Here is a 20,140-nt window from a genome sequence, read left to right as displayed (position 1 = left end):
CTGACAGTGTCTCAGTACTCAGGGGGAGTCCCAGCAGAATATTTCTTAAGATCAGCAGACAGGTCTGACCCTGGCGTCTTTCACACTGCTGCCTTGTGCTTAATTTCAGATTGTGTGTGTGTTTTTCCTGCACCTTTAAAGAGCTATGTCTCAGTTTCCTACACCCTTCTGGCTCTCCCAAATGTGAGCCCTGTTGATTTTCAAAGTCAGACATTTTGGGGGCTTATCATGGTACGGGACTCATGGGCTGGGGAGCCCAATGTGCAGATTGGACTCCTCAGTCCTTGGGGAGGACGTCTATAGTTGTGATTTTCCTCCCCATTGTGGGTTGCCACACTGGGGTTGTGGGGTGGGTCCTGAATAGACTGTGTCTCTGCCCCTCCTACCTGCTTTTTTGTGGCTTCTTTATATCTTAGTTATGGGAAATCTTTTCTTTTTGTCTTCTGGTCATTCTCAGAGATGGTTGCTCTCTAAGTAGTTGTAATTTTGGTGTGCCTGTGGGAGGAGGTGAGCTCATGCTTATCCTACTCTGTACTCTTGATATAGGCCCTCTTCCCCCTTTTTAGTAGATTGAATCTTTTTGAACATTTTTAGATTTACAGAAAATTTACAAAGCAATAGCTTTGTAAAGAGTTCCCATATACCTTTGCACTGCCTTCTCCTTATTATTAATGTCTTACATTAATGTAGTACATTTGTTAAAATTGATGGACCAGTAACAAAATTGATGAACCAGTAATTCACTATTATTAACCTAAAGTCCATGGTTTATAATAATTTCCTTAGTTTTTCCCTAATGTTCTTTCTCTGTTACAGGATCTCATCCAGGATCTCACATATATTTAGTTGTTATGTTTATTAGGTTTCATTTGGCTGTGCCAGTTTCTTGGACTTTTCTTTGGTTTTGATAATCTTAACTGTTTGACCCTGACTCTTTTTTAATAAGGAATTTTAATCAGTGAGTACTTAATCTTAGAAAATCAGTATTGTCATTTGATATGAAGTTATTGATTTGGCCAAAAACTTCCATAATATCTTATGGAAATGAACATGTTGGCCAATCCAATATAAATGACAAAAAAATAGGTATATGTGTATATATGTGTGTGTGCTCAGTTGCTCAGCTCTCTGTGGCTCATTGACTGTAACCCACTAGGCTCCTCTGTCCATGAAATTTTCCAGGCAAGAATACTGGAGTGGGTTGCCATTTCCTACTCCAAGGGATCCTCTCAACCCAGGGATTGAACCCATATCTCTTGCATCTCCTGCATTGGCAGGCGGATTCTTTACCACTGTGCCACCTGGGGAGCCCGTGTGTATATATACACATATATGTATTAAGTAGAGTTATATGGTTACTAGATGTGCAGCATTTATTTTAGTTCTATAGAAAAAATGGACTGAGAAATGGAAGAATTTTATATCCTTACTGGATTAAAAAGTAATGAAGTTTGGATTTAGTGAAAAACTGAATTCGCTATAGTGTGGATTCCTGAATAGCTTCTCTAGGATAAATTAATATAGATATTTGGGGCTAGTGAAAAATTTCTTTTTAAAGTTTTAATTGGTATAGGGGAATAAATTTGACCTGTATGTGCTAATCTGATTTTTTGTTGTTGTTGTTTTGTTTTAAAATAAATGTTTAGTGAGTATGTACTGCCAAGCATTGTTTTAGGCCCTGAGTTCATAGTAGTGAACAAAATATAGTAAAAAAAAATCACCTTTTATGCATTTGGTGGGGGTAGACAATTTTATCAATTTATTTGTATAATGTTGGAGGAAAATGATAAAAGGATAATGCATAGGTAGTGTCTTGAGTGAGAATGGGGTTTTAATGTTACATAGGGCTGTCAGGGAATGCCACATTGAGGAGGTAACATTTGATCAAAGTTATGAAAGGGTTTCCCTAGTGGCTCAGATGGTAAAGAATATGCCAGCAATGTGGGAGACCTGGGTTTAATCCCTGGGTCAGGAAGATCCCCTGGAGAAGGAACTGGCAACCCACTCTGGTATTATTGCCTAGAGAATCCCATGGACAGAGAATCCTGGCGGACTGCAGTCCATGGGGTTGCAAAGAGTCAGACATGAATGAGTAGCTAACACACATACACACATGAAAGAGGTGAGGGGATGAGTCATGCAGATACCTGAGGGAAGTTACATTCCAGACAGAGGGATCGTTAAGTGCAAAAATTGAATACAAAGCATGCCTGGATTACTCTAGAAATAGCATGGAGGCCAATATGGCTGGGACTGGGTTGAACAATTGGGACAGTAGTAAGAGAGGCAATAAAAGAGGCAGCAAAGGATCGTGTCATGTGGGATCTTGTAGAATGCAGACCATTGCAAGAACTTCAGTTTTTAGTTTTTAAAAAAGTTTTTTTTTTGTCTTTTGTTTTGAACTGAGGATTGACATGATTTAAATTATATTTTAAAAGAAAGGTGATTATGTTGGGGGTGCAAAGGAAACAAAAGTGGAGTGCAGTTACCTGGGAAAGCATTGATGTGACCTGAACCTTTTAGTATCATAGGAGTGGTTTAAGATTCTGCATATATTTTAAAGTTAGAACCCAAAAGAACTCCTGATGGATTGGGTATGGTTGGGGTCAGAGAGAAGTCAGAGATAACTTCCAGGATTTTGGCCTGAGTAACTGGTAAGGTATTTACTAAGATGGTAAGTAAGTAAGTAAGTAAGTAAGTGTTAGCCGCCCAGTTGTGCCCTACTCTTTGCGACCCCATGTACTGCAGCCCACCAGGCTCTTCTGTCCGTGAGATTTTCCAGGCAACGATACTGGAGTGGGTTGCCATTTCCTTCTCCAGGGGATCTTCCTGACCCAGGGATCGAACCCAGGTTTCCTGCACTGCAGGCAGATTCTTTACCAACTGAGCTACAAGGGAAGCCCCACTGAGATGGTAGAAGTTACAAAAGAAGCACTCGCAGCACTGTTTATAATAGCCAAGACATGGAAGCAACCTAGATGTCCATCAGCAGATGAATGGATAAGAAAGCTGTGGTACATATACACAATGGAGTATTACTCAGCCATTAAAAAGAATACATTTGAATCAGTTCTAATGAGGTGGATGAAACTGGAGCCTATTATACAGAGTGAAGTAAGTCAGAAGGAAAAACATAAATACAGTATACTAACGCACATATATGGAATTTAGAAAGATGGTAACAATAACCCGGTGTACGAGACAGCAAAAGAGACACTGATGTATAGAACAGTCTTATGGACTTTGTGGGAGAGGGAGAGGGTGGGAAGATTTGGGAGAATGGCAATGAAACATGTAAAATATCATGTAGGAAACGAGTTGCCAGTCCAGGTTCGATGCATGATGCTGGATGCTTGGGGCTGGTGCACTGGGACGGCCCAGAGGGATGGTATGGGGAGGGAGGAGGGAGGAGGGTTCGGGATGGGGAACACATGTATACCTGTGGCAGATTCAATTTGATATTTGGCAAAACTAATACAATTATGTAAAGTTTAAAAATAAAATAAAATCGGAAGAATAAAAAAAAAAAAAGTAGCTAAGTATGGAAAAAAAATAAATAAAAAAAAAAAAAAAAAAGAAGCACTTTTTGAATGGGGGTTGAGATGAGGTGATGAAGAACAGGGTTTGATTTTGGATATGTATCTTTGAGATGCCTATTAGACAGGTGTCCAAGTAGGGATTCTAAGGAAGTAGTTGAATATGAGTCTGGCAAACAGAAATTATCTGGATTAGAGGTACAAATTTGGGTGTCATCAGTTTGTGGATTGTATTAAAACCATGAAACTAGATGAAGTTATCAAGGATGTAAATGTGGAGAAAGAAGAGAAAGGACCAAGGCCACCCTTGGGTACTCTAACATTAAGATATTTGGAGTAATGAAGAAGAACCAGAAAAAGAGACTGAGAAATGGTCAGTGAGATAGGAAACCCAAAAGTATGTGGTGTCCTGAACACTTATTGAAGAGTTTCTAGGTAGTGATCATTTGTGATAAATACTGCTGCCAAATAAGTTGAAGATCTAGAATTGGCCATTGATTTTAGCAATTTTGAGGAACTTGATGACCTTGAAAAGAACAGTTTTGGTGGAGGAATGGATTCATTAGAGTAGATTTAAGAAAGTAAGAGAGTAGAGAAGTTGTAAACAATGAGAAGAGACAATTCTTTTGAGTAAAGAGACTTGAAAAACATGGGTAGCTGGAGCATTTTGTATGGATGTATATATGTATGTATGGGTGAACATGATGTGTGGAAGAAATGATAGCATGTTTATGTGCTACTTGGAATGGCCTAGAAGACATAGATGATTGATTTTGGAGAGAGTGCGACGGTTGGTGGAGAACCGTCCATGAGGAGACAAGAAGGAATGGGATTTAGTGTACAAGTGTGGAGTGGGCTCTTGATAGGAGTGTGCTCACTTCATCTGTATTAGGAAGGCAGACAGAGAACTTAGGCAGTTATAGGTAGGTGATTGGAATTGTTTTCTGATTGTGTTTATTTTCTCAATGAGAGTGAGGATGAGGAAGATGTTGAGGGACCTGAAGAGAAGGAATAAAATAATTCTCAGAATGTAGGAATACCAGGGGACATTTATGTCCACTTTAAAGTTAATAGTTACGTATTTAAAGAATAGTTGTCTGAATGTTTTCCAGTTGAGTTTAGCTGTGTGAGTGCAGGCTTGGAGTAGGCAGAGAGTTGATTTTAAGCAGGGTTGGGCTTTAGTGTAATGGATTATCAAAGGGCAAGGAGATGAAGTTGTATGCAAGGAGGTAATTATAGAATCTGAGATGATCATAAAGGAAATGATATAACAGGGGGATGATGGACAGTCAAAAGCTATTGGTAGTAGTATTAATAATACAGGGGTTTGCAGTCTTCAGTCTGCAAATCTGGGCCAAGATCTGTTTTCTGTGGTGCTTGAGCTTAGAGTTACACATTTTTAAGTGTTCCAAGGGACTTCCCTGGCCATTGAGTGGTTAAGACTCTGTGCTCCCAATGCAGGGTGCACGGGTTTAATCCCTGGTTGAGGAAAGGAACTAAGATCCCCATGCCATACACCAAAAAAAAAAAAAAAAAAAAAAGTTCCAGAAAAACCAAAACAAAACACAGAATTAAGAATATGCAACAGAATTCCATATGTTATCTACAAAGTCTTAAATATTCACTATGTGATCTTTTACCTAAAAAAGTTTGCTGACCTCTTTAATAATTAATGGATTATAGATCCCCTTATTCTGGAAGAGATGGGAACACCAGACCACCTGATCTGCTTCCTGAGAAATTTGTATGCAGGTCAGGAGGCAACAGTTAGAACAGGACATGGAACAACAGACTGGTTCCAAATTGGGAAAGGAGAACGTCAAGGCTGTATATTGTCACCCTGCTTATTTAACTTCTATGCAGAGTACATCATGAGAAATGCTGGACTGGATGAAGCACGAGCTGGAATCAAGATTGCCCGGGAGGAATATAAATAACCTCAGATATGCAGATGACACCACCCTTATGGCAGAAAGCGAAGAAGAACTAAAGAGCCTCTTGATGAAAGTGAAAAAGGAGAGTGAAAAAGTTGACTTAAAGCTCAACATTCAGAAAACTAAGATCATGGCATCCGGTTCCATCACTTCATGGCACTTTCATGGGGAAACAGTGGAAATAGTGGCTGACTTTATTTTCTTGGGCTCCAAAATCACTGCAGATTATGACTGCAACCATGAAATTAAAAGACTCTTGCTCCTTGGAAGAAAAGTTATGACCAACCTAGACAGCATATTAAAAAGCAGAGACATCACTATGCCAACAAAGGTCCATCTAGTCAAGGTTCTGGTTTTTCCAGTAGTCATGTATGGATGTGAGAGTTGGACTATAAAGAAAGCTGAGCACTGAATAATTGATGCTTTTGAACTGGTGTTCGAGAAGACTCTTGAGACTCCCTTGGACTGCAAGGAGATCCAACCAGTCAATCCTAAAAAATCAGTCCTGAATATCCATTGGAAGGACTGATGCTGAAGCTGAAACTCCAGTACTTTGGCCACCTGATGAGAAGAACTGACTCATTTGAAAAGACCCTGATGGTTGGAAAGATTGAAGGTGGGAGGAGAAGGGGACGACAGAGGAGGAGATGGTTGTATGGCATCACTGACTTGATGAGTTTGAGTAAACTCCAGGAGTTGGTGATGGACAGGGAAGCCTGGCGTGCTGCAGTCCATGGGGTCGAAAAGAGTCTGACATGGCTGAGCGACTGAACTGAACTGAACTGAACTGAGATCCCCTTGGAATTAAAAGAGTCATAGAGGAAGGAAGTAGGAAATGTAAGTGTGATTTGAGAGTGGGATGCTTGAACTTGATGGCAAGGTTCTAGAACTAGGTTATGACCGTAACAGTGAATGACTGAAGTAGGAAGGCTGATAAGATTTTTGGAGAATGTCATCTGATAGCTGAAAATAAACCCTTAACAGATCCTCTTATATTTGTTTTAAAAGGAAGGCACTCATACATTCTCTTTTACCTTTGTATATAACCCTGCATCTCTACTAGTTAATAAATAATAACTAGTTAATAAATAAGTTAATAAAAGGAAGGTCAGTCAGAAGTCAAAATCGTGCCACAGCTAAGTTTGAAATCAAAAAGTTTTGAAAAAAAATTGAATGGTTCTGGCAAATGGATTACAACTTATTTAAATAGGTTTTTACAGTTTACTCGTGTTCCATGGCATATATGGAAGATTAAAGTAGAAATCATTAATCTTTTTTGCTTTTGTTAGCAAACCCAATGATATTTCATATTTTGAGGTTTCAGGGGACGTACATTTGATTAACAAAATCTGGGAAGACATAAAATAGCAAATTCACTTTTTTGGGTGTTCTTACATGTTATAGCTGTGCTTTTATTTATTGTATTACAAACCACTCCACAGCTTAGTGGCTTACACAATGGACATGGCTTTGCGTGGACTCCGGGAGTTGGTGATGGACAGGGAGGCCTGGTGTACTGTGGTTCATAGGGTCGCAAAGAGTCGGACACGACTGAGCGACTGGACTGAACTGAAAACAACATTTATTTGTTTTGCTCATGAATTTACAATTTTGACAGAGTTTGGTAGAAATATCTCGTCTCTACCCAACATGGGTTGGAACTACCTGATTGGGGATGGAGGAACTACTACCAGGATGGCTTACTCACATGATCGACAAGTTGGTGCTGGCCATTGGTTCCTCTCCACATGGATCTCTTTAGTGGAGCCACTTGTACTTTCCTAATATGGTGGCTGGATTCTAAGAGCAAGCTGCCCAAGAGACAGAAAGTAGTTTTGAAAACTAGAACCTGTATTCTCTTGGTCAAACAGCAGTAGTACAGATTCAAGGGAGGAGACATAGACATTCTCTTTCTTCCATTTTAATGGAGGCAACTCAAATAATTTTGGACTTTTATTTTAAAAATGCCACATATACCGTAATACAGGTAACAAAGGCATTTCTACCCCTATTCATTTTTCAGTGTTTATCTTAAATGCCACTATTACCACAAAACCTTTCTTCAGCCCATCTTTGAGTTTAATATCCTCCTTCCTGAACCCTCCATAGTACCTTGTTAGTTCCTTTTTTTGTGGCACTTACCTTGAGTTAGTGTAATTTGTAATTTTGTATTATTTTTGCTTGCCACTTTTATACACAACTCTGACTCCCATTCTGAAGTGTCTTACTCATAGTGGTTGCTTAATAAATGTGTTGTTAAAGGAAATAAAAGGAAACTTTTTTTTAAAGAACTCACAAATTTTGTTTGAATGTTATAAAAAATGTGACTAACCAAATGAGACCTTGATGAACTGTAAGGTGCAGGTTGATTAACGTTGAGAGATAAGAGAGAACTAGAAATAAATTATCAAGGTGATGAAGAAAAATAAATGTTTAGATAAATTGAAAGTACATTTTGCTTTATAGTTCTTTAAAAAGCAGAGCAACAAAAAAGTGAACTCAACTAAATGTTGGCATGTCATATGTACTATTAGAAAATAATATTTGAGAATGTTTGAAAAAGAAAGCTTTTTTGTATGGTCTCCTGAAATTAGGCTGAAATTCTCAATGTAGCAGGCAACAAATAGGACATGACTGAGCAACTAACACTTTCACTTTGACTCTGTATGTAAGTTACATAAGCAGCATGACAATATACAGCCTTGACATACTCCTTTCCTGATTTTGAACCAGTCCGTTGTTCCATGTCCAGTTGCTTCTTGACCTGCATAGAAGTTTCTCAGGAGGCAAGTAGGGTGGTCTGGAATTGCCATCTCTTTCAGAATTTTCCAGTTTGCTGTTACCAACACAAAGGCTTTAGCATAGTTAATGAGGCAGAAGTAGATGTTTTTCTGGAATTCCCTTGCTTTCTCTATGATCTAATGGATGTTAGCAATTTGGTCTCTGGTTCTTCTGCCTTTTCTAAATCTAGCCGGTATATCTTAAAGTTCTAAGTTCATGTACTGTTGAACTCTAGCTTGAAGGAATGGCACCCCACTCCAGTACTCTTGCCTGGAGAATCCCATGGACAGAGGAGCCTGGTACGCTGCAGTCCATGGGATCGCTAAGAGTCAGACAGGACTGAGGGACTTCACTTTCACTTTTCACTTTCATGCATTGGAGAAGGAAATGGCAACCCACTCCAATGTTCTTGCCTGGAGAATCCCAGGGACGGGGGAGCCTGGTGGGCTTCCATTTATGGGATCGCACAGAGTCGGACACGACTGAAGCGACTTAGCAGCAGCAGCAGCAGCAGCAGCGTGTGAAAGGAGTGCAATTGTGCAGTAGCTTGAACATTCTTTGGCATTGCCCTTCTTTGGAATTGGAATAAAAACAGGTTGTACAAGCTACCGCACAATTGATGCTTTTGAAGGCGGTGTTGGAGAAGACTCTTTTGAGAGTCCCTTGGACTGCAGGGAGATCAAGCCAGTCAATCCTAAAGGAAGTCAACCCTGAGTATTCATTTGGAAGGACTGATACTGAAGCTGAAGCTCCAGTACTTTGGCCACCTGATGAGAAGAGCTGACTCATTGGAAAGACCCTGACGCTGGGAAAGATTGAAGGCAGGAGGAGAAGGGGATGACAGGATGAAATGGTTGGATGGCATCGCTGACTTAATGGACATGAGTTTGAGCAAACTCCAGGAGATGGTGAAGGATAGGGAAGCCTGGCGTGCTGCAGTCCATGGGATCACAAAGAGTCAGACAGGACTTAGGGACTGAATAACAGCAGCAACAAAGGGGTAATTATGAAAAGATTTTGTGTGCAACATTACAGAGCTTGGGACTTTATTTTAGATGTAACATGGAAAGCCACTGGAGGCTTTGTGTTTTAGAAACAACAGCCTTTTTGTTTGTTTTTTTTGTAACATGGATAATGGATTCCAGAATGCCAGGCTGAACACATGGAGATGAATTAGAATACCAGCTAATATAGGTAAAAGATAAGGGCCTGCACTAGATAGATTATTGCAACAATGTTGGAAGAGATTTAAGAGAGAATTCAGACTTAAGAGTAGATTGACAGGACTTGATGGTGATTAGATTTGAAAAGTGTGGAGTGGAAGGAGGAGTAAAGGTTTTTGGCTTGAGCAGCTGTTTAGATGTTAGTATTTTAAGCAAGATAAGGAACATTAAGAATTGAAGTAGATTTGTGTCAAAGATAATGAATTTGCTTTTGTATCTGTTAAGTGGGAGTTAAATCCAGGTAATAAAAGGTATAGATAATTATTTCAAGTGGAGCTTAGAAAAAAGTTGAATTTATAGATACAGATTAGGAGTCATTGGGAAGTATAAGTGATATTTATTGAAACTATGCAATCAAGTGAAATTTTCTCTCCAGGGAGAGAAAATGGAGTAAGAAAACCTGCAAGAACATTAGCATTTAAGGGTAGATGGAGAAAGAGCATCCCAGGAAAAAAAAAAGATCAGAATTAAAAGTAGAACTAAATGGACATCTAGAAAGTTGAAGCATAAGTAGGGATGATACCCACTGCCATATTCTGTAAAGGGTCAAGTGGATAGAAGAGAAATGAGTCCATTGAATCTGACAGGATATATAACAGAGTGAGGGTATCTGCCATAAAACCTTGGATTTGAATCCTGGCTCCATCTCTTATTATACTGTAAGACTTTTGGGAAGGTACTTGACTTCTGAGCTTTGGTTTCTTTTGAAAACAGGATAGGAGTTTTCACAAAAAGTTGGTCTGAGTACTGTATGAAATTAGTAAACGCAAGTAAAATGCCTCATATAGTTCCTAGCAAATAGTAGGGATTTGATAAAATATATATATAATAACAGAAATCCCATGGACAGAGGAGCCTGGCAGACTGTAGTCAATGGGATCACAAGAGTTGGACACGACTTAGTGACGAAACCATTGCCACCATGTATAATAACAGTAATGGTGATGTTATAAGTTGGTAACCAAAGCAATAGTACTTCTAGTGGTAGGTGATACTTTGGTAGCTAAGGAGGAGGACAAAAACCATACTGCATTGGGTTGAAGAATGAACTGTTAGGAAAGTTTTTCTTCTTTTCTTTTTTCCCTTAAAGCTTTGCCTATATGGGAAGAAAAAGGTTATGGAGTCATTTTTGTTAATAAAAGGCGATTGACATATTGAGAAAACAAATCGGATAGAAAAGTAGGGCAGCAGCCGAATTTAAAGGAGCTTAGTATGAGTAGGTGGAGAAGGCAATGGCACCCTACTCCAGTACTCCTGCCTGGAAAATCCCGTGGATGGAGGAGCCTGGAAGGCTGCAGTCCATGGGGTCGCTGAGGGTCGGACACGACTGAGTGACTTCACTTTCACTTTTCACTTTCGTGCATTGGAGAAGGAAATGGCAACCCACTCCAGTGTTCTTGCCTGGAGAATCCCAGGGAGGAGGGAGCCTGGTGGGCTGTTGTCTAAGGGGTCGCACAGAGTCAGACAAGACTGTAGTGACTTAGCAGCTTAGCAGTATGGTAGGATGTGAAGAAGATGATACAGTGAATGCAGACTTTAGATCATTTAGAAAGTAAAAGGAGGAAATATCAGATGTATGATATTTGTTATTTTATTTAAAGGAATCATATCAATTTAAACAAAAGAGACCTGAATTTCTATAAATTCAAAAATAGAAACTCTCCTGAAAATATATCTCTGTGTTCCACCTAACTGCATCTCATGGTCACATTTATAAAGAACCAAATTCCCCTAAATTTGAGTGTCCACATCTGCATATGCTAATCATTCATAGACTTAAAGACCTTTTTCTGTTCATTGCTAAAATCCTAGTCAATGAAATTTCTTTGTATGACGCTTAGGACTGAACACGATAGTTCAGAAAGCCTTTAAACCAGTATTAGGGAAAATATGAGGATTGTCTTTGCAGTTCTGCCAACACTCTTTTAAAGAAATCTGAAACCCAGCGTGGATAAAAGACTTTTAGTTCACATAAGGAAATGGTGGTATCAGCTAGGATGAAAATATAGGCCCCTAACTGTTGTATGATGTTTTTGCTACTACAGCTTAATACCAAAACAAAGACAAAACCTTCTACCTGTATGTATAAGGAATCATTATTTAAAAATCTGATAAGGGATAATTATTGGTATTATAGAACATTCATCTCAAGAAGTATTTAATAGCAAGCTAGAGTAATAGATTTAAGTTTTATATAATGCATTTAAACAAGTTCACAGATAACTCTAGGAAAACATTTAATTTGCAAACTAATATCTATATTTTGTTTTAATAATTACTTTAGAAATTCTAGATTGCTCAGCTTTAGATTTATTGTACAAGCTGGAACCTTTAAATGTATACCACTTCTAATAGTTATTACTTATTAAGTACTTTTCTTATGCTCTGGCTAAGCTCTTTGTGTTGATTTATCTCATTTATTCTTTATAACAACTGTAAGAGGTAAGTATTCTCATTATGAGGAAACTGAACTGAGAGATGTCATCAACTTGGAAAAGCCTTCCTACACAGCTAATAAACAGGGTGGAGCTAAAATTTACGGAGAAGGCAATGGCACCCCACTCCAGTACTCTTGCCTGGAAAATCCCATGGGCGGAGGGGCCTGGTAGGCTGCAGGCCATGGGGTTGCTAAGAGTCAGAAACAACTGAGCGACTTCACTTTCACTTTTCACTTTCTTGCATTGGAGAAGGAGATGTCAACCCACTCCAGTGTTCTTGCCTGGAGAATCCCAGGGACAGGGGAGCCTGGTGGGCTGCCGTCTGTGGGGTTGCACAGAGTTGGACACTACTGAAGCGACTTAGCAGCAGCAGCAGCTAAAATTTAAATCCAAACAATTTGATTCCAGAATTTATGTTTTTAACAGCTATTCTGTATCATTACTTTAAACTTTGTTTTCTTCCTTTTGTTTATCATAAAATAGTAGTTTTTGATCTCATTTTGATTCTATTTGATTCATTTTGAATTTAAAATTGGGCTTTCCAAGTGGTGCTAGTGGTAAAGAACCTGCCTGCTAATGCAGGAAACATTAAGAGATGCTGGTTCAATCCCTGGTTCAGGAAGATCCCCTGGAGGAGGGCATGGCAACCCACTCCAATATTCTTACCTAGAGAATCCCATGGACAGTGGGGCCTAGCAGGCTACAGTCCATAGGGTCTCAGAGAGTCGGACATGGCTGAAGCGAATGTCCTCATACTTAGTGTGATTTTTATTGAATTATTGATTGGTCATTGATAAGGATATCCTCTAGTCAAGAGGTGACTTTATGGGATAGTCCTTGTACCTAACGAGACTTATGTAGAGTGCTTGGAAAATGTTGTTAGGGGATGGTATTTTACGTTTGAATGTGGGAAATGTTCAATATATCCAATATGACTATTTTGTTGAGTGAGAAAAACTTTTTAAGAGATTTAATAATACAAAGCATTTGTAAATGGCACATAGCTAAAAGTAGATAAATCTTAGCTATTTTTCATTGAGACTACCAGAATATTTTATAGTACTTTACCAAATATAGATTTGGTATTGTATTGCTAGCTGTTTTCAACCATAGTCATTGTAACTCTTTGTTACCTTCTTTTCCTTTGTAAATACTGAAACTGTGTTTTCTCCCTTTCCTGACTCTCTTATATCAGTTTTCCCTTTTGTCTGCCTAGTTTTAGATTTAGAAATAATATGAAGCCAAGTCTCTTTTATGGAATGCTGGATATGGTGTTCCTTTTAGTTATAGACCTTACCTTTCAGTAGCATATGAGTGACGTTAAAAGTGTGCTTTAGTTAGTTTTCGCTGGGTAAATGCACGCTCAGAGGAAACGGTCTCAAATCTTTGTTCAAAAAGTTAAAGACTAAGGTAGTCTAATAAATGTTAAGCATTTATCTGGAATAAAAATACATTTTTGAGTTGAAAGTGAAGTGAAAGTCGCATAGTCGTATCCTACTCTTTGTGATGCCACGGACTGTATCCTGCCCAGCTCCTCTGTCCATGGAATTCTCCAGGCAAGGATACCCTCCTCCAGGGAATTTTCCCGACCCAGGGATGGAAGCTGGGTCTCCTGTATTGCAGGCAGATTCTTTACCAACTGAGCCACTAGGGAAGCCCTTTGGAGTTACGTTTTACCTAAAAATCTGCTAAAGAAATAATTTAAAATGTTGATGCCTTGTTTTTTAAAATAATTCCAGTAATCAGATCCTTATATGATTTCACTGATTTCAGTACCTTTTGTAGAATTTAATGGCTTTCCTAATGTGTAACCATCTTTTAAGAAGTTCCTTGTGAATAAAAGATAATTAAGTGACCAGTTAATTTGCTGGAATTAATTAGGATATAATTAATCTAGGAAATATTCAAAATTTTCTATAAACTGTAAGGAAAATAGCCAAATATAAGGACATATCCATTTATATAGTGATGACATGCTTGTAATTTATTATCGCAGTGGCTAGGTTAGAGACTCGGAGAAGGCAATGGCACCCTACTCCAGTAGTCTTGCCTGGAAAATCCCATGGACCGAGGAGCCTGGTGGGCTTCAGTCCATGGGGTCTCTAAGAGTTGGACATGACTGAGCGACTTCCCTTTCACTTTTCACTTTCATGCATTGGAGAAGGAAATGGCAACCCACTCCAGTGTTCCTGCCTGGAGAATCCCAGGGACGGGGGAGCTTCCATCTGTGGGATCGCACAGAGTCGGACATGACTGTAGTGACTTAGCAGCTTAGCAGCAGGTTAGAGACTAAATTAACAACCAATGGAAAATTTGTTGGTCCCAGTAATTACAGCTAAATGGTGATTTGAAAATACTTAATTGTATGAAAGCACTGTCATCTGAAATCTGTATTCAATAAATGTGATCTGTCAACTTACAGACATTATCTTATTTAATTCTTTTAACAATTCTGAGTTAGGATATTATTATCCTAATTTTGCAAATAAATAGAGGCTTAACAAAGTTAACCCATCTGGGGTCATGGAGCTGTAGCTGGGATTCTAACCAAACCTTTTTGACCGCAGGACCCAGGTTCTTAATAGTTGAAGAGGTTGTAGTAAACTGAAATCTGGTGCTCAAGTTGTGATTGCAATGAGCTGTTTATGAAAATCTTTAACTGTCAAATGGAGTCCAAATCTAAAGTATTTTGCTTCTGAAACGGCATTTTTTACCAATCATGCCAATTAAAATTTATTAATAACTTCTTTAGCTTTAGCTTACCATTTCAGGATTTGTAATAATTTAAGGTGATATGTAGAATTACAAAGTTAGAGGTGCATCTTTATTTGAGATCGTACTGTCAACATTCAAGTAAGATATTGGTGAGAATGGGGAATGACAGGATTGAATTTTATGTTACTGAGTACAGAGGGGAATCATGAAACTTTCTGTAAAGGAACAGATAGTAAGTATAGTGAATGACTTTGAGAGCCATATGGTCTCTAGTGTGTTTACTCAGACTCTTCTAAAACAGCCATAGACAATATGTAAAGAACTGTGTTATTGTGTTTCAGTGAAAAACTACAAAAAGAGGCGGCAGCCTGGATTTGACTCATTTACCAACTTCATGTAATTTCTGCATCAAAAAGATAAAATTTGTTATTCTAATGTATTGTTTGTGCAGAGTGAAAGTTTTCCTCTGTTGAATGTATTGACCAAAAAAAATTTACCCCAAAAGATAGTAGTATAAAGGAGAATAGAAATGGTACCTTTCTTCAGCATTTCTATGACTACTTAGATTAATTACTTCATAAATTACATGACAATTCCATATATACTTATTAGCTCATTTCTTAGCATTACCATTTTTTATCTTGAAAAAACAATTCTGCAGTTTTCACTGATTCTGATAAACTTTATCATAACTTGGGAGGGATTGATTATAAAAAGATATGCATAATTGGGTGATTTTATTTTATTTTATTTGAATTTATTTTGAAAAATAGTATCAGTAGGTACACTTAGATCAAGACTTACGTAAATATATACATGTAGTTGAATTTTAGGTTCAGAAATGGAGTACTCTGTAGTCAGTTTTCAGTGTTACATTGTACAGATTTCTTATTTACAAGCAGTTTGACCTTGTAGATGATTTCTAGTGCTGCAAAGCTTTATTGAATGTAAAAAGTCACTTGTGATATTGACTGATGGTGGTATGCTCAATGTTAAACCTAATAAATACTTTTTATTCTTATTTTCAGAGATTCGTCAGCGAACTGCCGCTCAAAGAAACCTTTCTCCAACACCAGCAGGCTCCAGCCAAGGCCCTCCTCTGCAAATTCCAGTTTCTCCTGGACCACCAAAGGACACTTCAGCCCCTGGTGGACCCCCAGAAAGAACTGTTACTCCAGCCTTATCATCAAATGTGTTACCAAGACGTTTTGGATCCCCTGCTACTTCAGTGCCTGGAATGGGTAAACAGAGCACTTAATGTTATTTACAGTTTATATTGTTTTCTCTGGTTACCAATAAAACGGGCCATTTTCAGACAGTATGGAAATGGCATTTCATTTGGAAATAGCAGAGCAGTTATCTGATTAAGCAGGAGTTCCATATTCAATTAGCCATAACTCTTTACAGCTGGCACCTTGTGATACTGAAACCTATTTCTTGAGCTCATTTAACTGTTATGGCTTCTTTGTTTAAATGGCAATAAAACTTTGTAGTATTCTGTAGTCAACAGTGTAGCGTATCTTTATATTCAGCTTTAGAATGGCTCCAGATTTATATAAAATGAGGATAGAAGAGAACATTTTGGGAATGTATTCATGCTTTTTGCTAAACCCTTCATATATATTTTTAAACTTGACAGATTAACATTTCAGGAAGAATATTCATGTACTGTAGTGTGTAATGCTACTAATGTTAATGTGAGCTTGGTAGATTTTTTCTTTTTTTAAGCCGTAGAGCCTCAATATTTTCTGACAGGTACTTTAACATAAAGTCCTATTGAATTAACATACTGCCTTTACTACTATTTCATCTCTTTGGATTCTCCTTTTTCAGTTTTGTAGATCTCTAGGGGAAGATCCCATTTTAGGAGTGTAATAGATTATATTACCCTGCAGCTTTCTTTTGGAGTATGATTGGGACATGAAAGTCTTCTTCTTCAGCAGATCACATTATTGTATGTAGAGTCCCATGTCAGATTCTTAAATATGATAATAAATTATTTATTTTAGGATATTTAATTTTAATTTAGATTAATTTCATATTTCATGACTAATTACATATAATTTATGACTTTGAGCCTCGTCAGAAGTTGATATTAGATATTCAGGGCATTTACACAGTCTTACTAAAATCAGTAAGCAATCTAAATGTTACTAATACAGTAGATTTTTTCCCCCTCCTTTTTCTTTGAAAACAGCATAAGATTTTAGAAAACTAAAAAACTATTAATTTATAAATATATTATGAAAGCTAACTACAAATGAAATGAATACAAATCATAACTTTTAATTGTTGATTATTGAAAAAATACTTTTAAACTTAACATATAATGATGTCACTCAGGGCAATTGTATATTTTGTGAAATTGAGTAAATTGGTTGAAAATTTTTCGTCTTTCAGTTGTTACTGGTTGATTTGAGATACCCATGACTTGTAAAGCTCTTAATTGTTTAATGGAAGAACTAATTTTGTAAGAATGTATTTTGTATATCTATTTTTAAAGAAATTAGAGTTTATCAACTTATACAGAGTAATAAAAACTATATAATAGCACACGTAAGAACAGGGTTTCAGTAGCCTACCATTTCATGATCATGTAAACATAATATATTTTACTAAAGTTTTTAATTAGTTTCTGTGTAAAAGACTTTGTATTTAAGTTGTACATTGCCAAAAATGTGAGTGAGCTAAGTGATTTCTTATAGAGAAGATTAATAATTCATTTTTTCATTATGCCATATTTGTGAAAGAGAATCAATTTAATGTGTATTACCACAGGGCTCCCATATGTTTGAAAATTAATAACCAGCAGGTACTTGATAATTTGCCAAGCTGTGTAAAAATGACCAGTATTCCTACAATGATTGCTCTTGATGTTTGTATTAATTACTGTTACCCGTAACAGCATGAATACAAAGATGTGTTATTTTAAAAGTTATTAATATGCAAGGGAGTTAAGATATTTTTATGAAATCTGTTGTTTTATTTATCCAGATTCCCTTATGGACATTTTCATTTTAAGTAGGTAGAAGTAAAATACTCCAGCAAAAGTTAAGCTGGCTTAAATGCTTTCAGAATTTAATTTGGCGTACTTATTTAAGTTGAAAGTTTGATAATGAGGGATGACACTTAATGTCTGCATTCAAGTTTATTTTTTGATGCTAGTGATTGAATGTTAAGTATGACTGTACTTAACATTAGCCAAAGAAATACCAATAGCCAATGAGATATGAAAAATGCACTTGATTCCTAGTACTGAAAACTTATTTTAGAACCTAATTTCATTTACTAGCTATAATTCTATATCATTCCCCCCTTTTTAAGATGGTAACAGCCTTAAGATTTGTGACTATTTACAATGCAAATCTCTTATCTTTTAGAATAGTAATATCATATTGCTGCCCTAAAGTCATTTTTTAATGCTTTAAAGGTTTTGTCACAGTCATTTTGAAGACCTTTAATCCATGTATTGCAGGGCTTGTTTCAACAAGACCTCATTTTGTTTGGAAGTCTTCTACAAGGTCTCCATGTAAACGTCCATTGCTGCCTATCTTACTTTTATCTGGCCTTGATTTACAAAGGCAAACATCACATCTTGTTTATTTTATTCTCTAACTTTCTTCTCAGTGCCTTCTGTGTAGTCTCTAATTTTAGAATATCTCCTGCAAACAGTTCTGTTTCAGTTTTCAGAGATTGTGGAGTTACAATTCTTAATTTTGAATGTGTAACTTTATTTTTGTTACTGTTTTTATATAATGTAATATTAACTAAATTCTAAGTTATTCCTCTACTCCTGACTCTCCATTCATCATCTCTGATACTGGCTAATTTATTATAGGAATACAATGTATCTCTCCATTTATTTAGATCTTCTCTAGTTTCTCTTAGCAATGTTTTGCAGTGTTCATAGCTTTTGTACCTTTTTTGATTAAATGTACGTCTGATTATTTCATGTTTTTATCCTAGTTTAAATACTTTATTAACTGTTTCCATTGTTCACTGGTAATGTAACAGAAATTGATTTTTGTATAGTGATCTTATATCCTGTAATATTGCTAAAGTCACTGGTTCTTATAACTTTTATATAGATTCCATAATATATCCTAAACAGGCTTCAGATTGTTGGTGACTAAATACAATTCTACTTCTTCCTTTTAAATGTAGATTCCTTTCATTTCTTTTTCTTGCCTTATTACACTAGCTAGAATTTTCAGTGCAGTGTTAAATAGAAGTGGTGAGAGCAGACATCCTTGTCTTATTGCTGATCTTAGGAGGAAAGCATTTACCTTTTTACCATTCAACTCAGTGTAAGCTATAGGTTTTTTTTTTTTTTTAAATAGATAGCCTCTATCAGATTGAGAAATACCCTTCCATTCCTAGTTAGCTGAAGGTTTTTATCAGTAACAGATGATGAATTTTTTCGAATCTTTTTTTTACATCTATTGAGATGCTCTTATAGGGTTTTAGTTTAGTTATATATTTTTTTAATATCACTATTTCATATGGTGAAATACATTGATTGATTTTTTTTTTTTTAACATTGACTTTTTTTTAGACATTAAACCACCGTGCTTTCCTGAAGTAAATTTGACTTGGTCATGATGTTTTAATTTTTATATATAGGGTTCAGTTTATTAAAATTTTATTAGAAATGTGTACATCAATTTTCCTTAAAGATACTGGTCTGTTTTGTTTTTGCTTTTTGTTTTTTTTCTTGTAATTTTGTTTTATCTGTTTTCTTTATTTGTTTTCTTGTAATTTTTTTGGTTTTCTTGTAATTTTTTTGGTCTGGTTTTGGTATAAGAGTATTGCTGGCCTCAGTATGAGAAAGCGTTTTCTTATCTTTAGTTTTATGGACAAGTTTGTATAGAATTGGTATTATTTCTTAGTAATAAATTTAAATGTTACAGGTTGAAGTGGCTAGGCCTGGTGTTTTCTTTGCTGAAGGTTTTTTCTTTTTTTAAAAAAAATTCAACTTTTTTAAAGAAAAAGAAACTACAGACCAATATCCTTATAAATATAGATGCAAAAATTCTTAACAAAATTTTAGCAAGTTGAAGTTTCTGTTTCTTGTTGAGTAAGTTTTGGTAGTTTGGTAGTCTTGAGGAATTTGTTTCTCCTAACTTACAGAATTTATTGGCATAAAGTTATTCATAATATACCCTTATTATTCTATGAATATCTTTACTATCTGGATTTATGTCATTTCTCTCATTGTTAATATTTTATATCTTTCCTTTTTATCCTGATTAGTCTGAGTAGAGCTTTATCAGTTTGGTCTTCTCAAAGAACTAGCTTTTCTCTATTATTCTAGTATATTTTTATTAATTTCCACTCTGATCTTTATTATTTCATTTATTCTGTTTACTTTGGGTTTCATTTGCTCTTTCCTTTTAGGTTCTTAAGGTAGAAACTGAATTCATGGATTTTAGATCTATCCTCGTTTGTAGGTGTTTAGCAGTATAGGTGTTTAGTGTTATAAATTTTCCTCAAAGTATTGTTTTAGTTGCATA

At 36.5% G+C, this 20,140-nt stretch overlaps 1 protein-coding gene across 13 annotated transcripts in view; it reads left to right on the top strand.

The window, feature by feature from the left end:
* Positions 1 to 20,140, top strand: part of LNPK (lunapark, ER junction formation factor) — a 91,671-nt gene that overhangs the window by 55,385 nt on the left and 16,146 nt on the right. For all 13 annotated transcript variants that reach the window (XR_015147972.1, XR_015147970.1, XR_015147973.1 and 10 more), the window contains one exon: positions 15,656 to 15,868. Coding sequence is in view for 7 of the 13 variants with exons in the window: in XM_086359382.1 (XP_086215508.1) it covers positions 15,656 to 15,868 (213 nt within the window). In the remaining 6 variants the exon portion in view is untranslated. The remainder of the gene's footprint in view (positions 1 to 15,655; positions 15,869 to 20,140) is intronic.

Source organism: Bos grunniens, chromosome 2 (assembly GCF_055505025.1).
Source record: "Bos grunniens cultivar Pamir isolate PY7600 chromosome 2, Bosgru_T2T1.0, whole genome shotgun sequence".
Classification (NCBI taxonomy): Eukaryota; Metazoa; Chordata; class Mammalia; order Artiodactyla; family Bovidae; genus Bos; species Bos grunniens.
The sequence above is the reverse complement of the archived record's forward strand: the minus strand, read 5'-3'. Positions and strand labels throughout refer to the sequence as shown.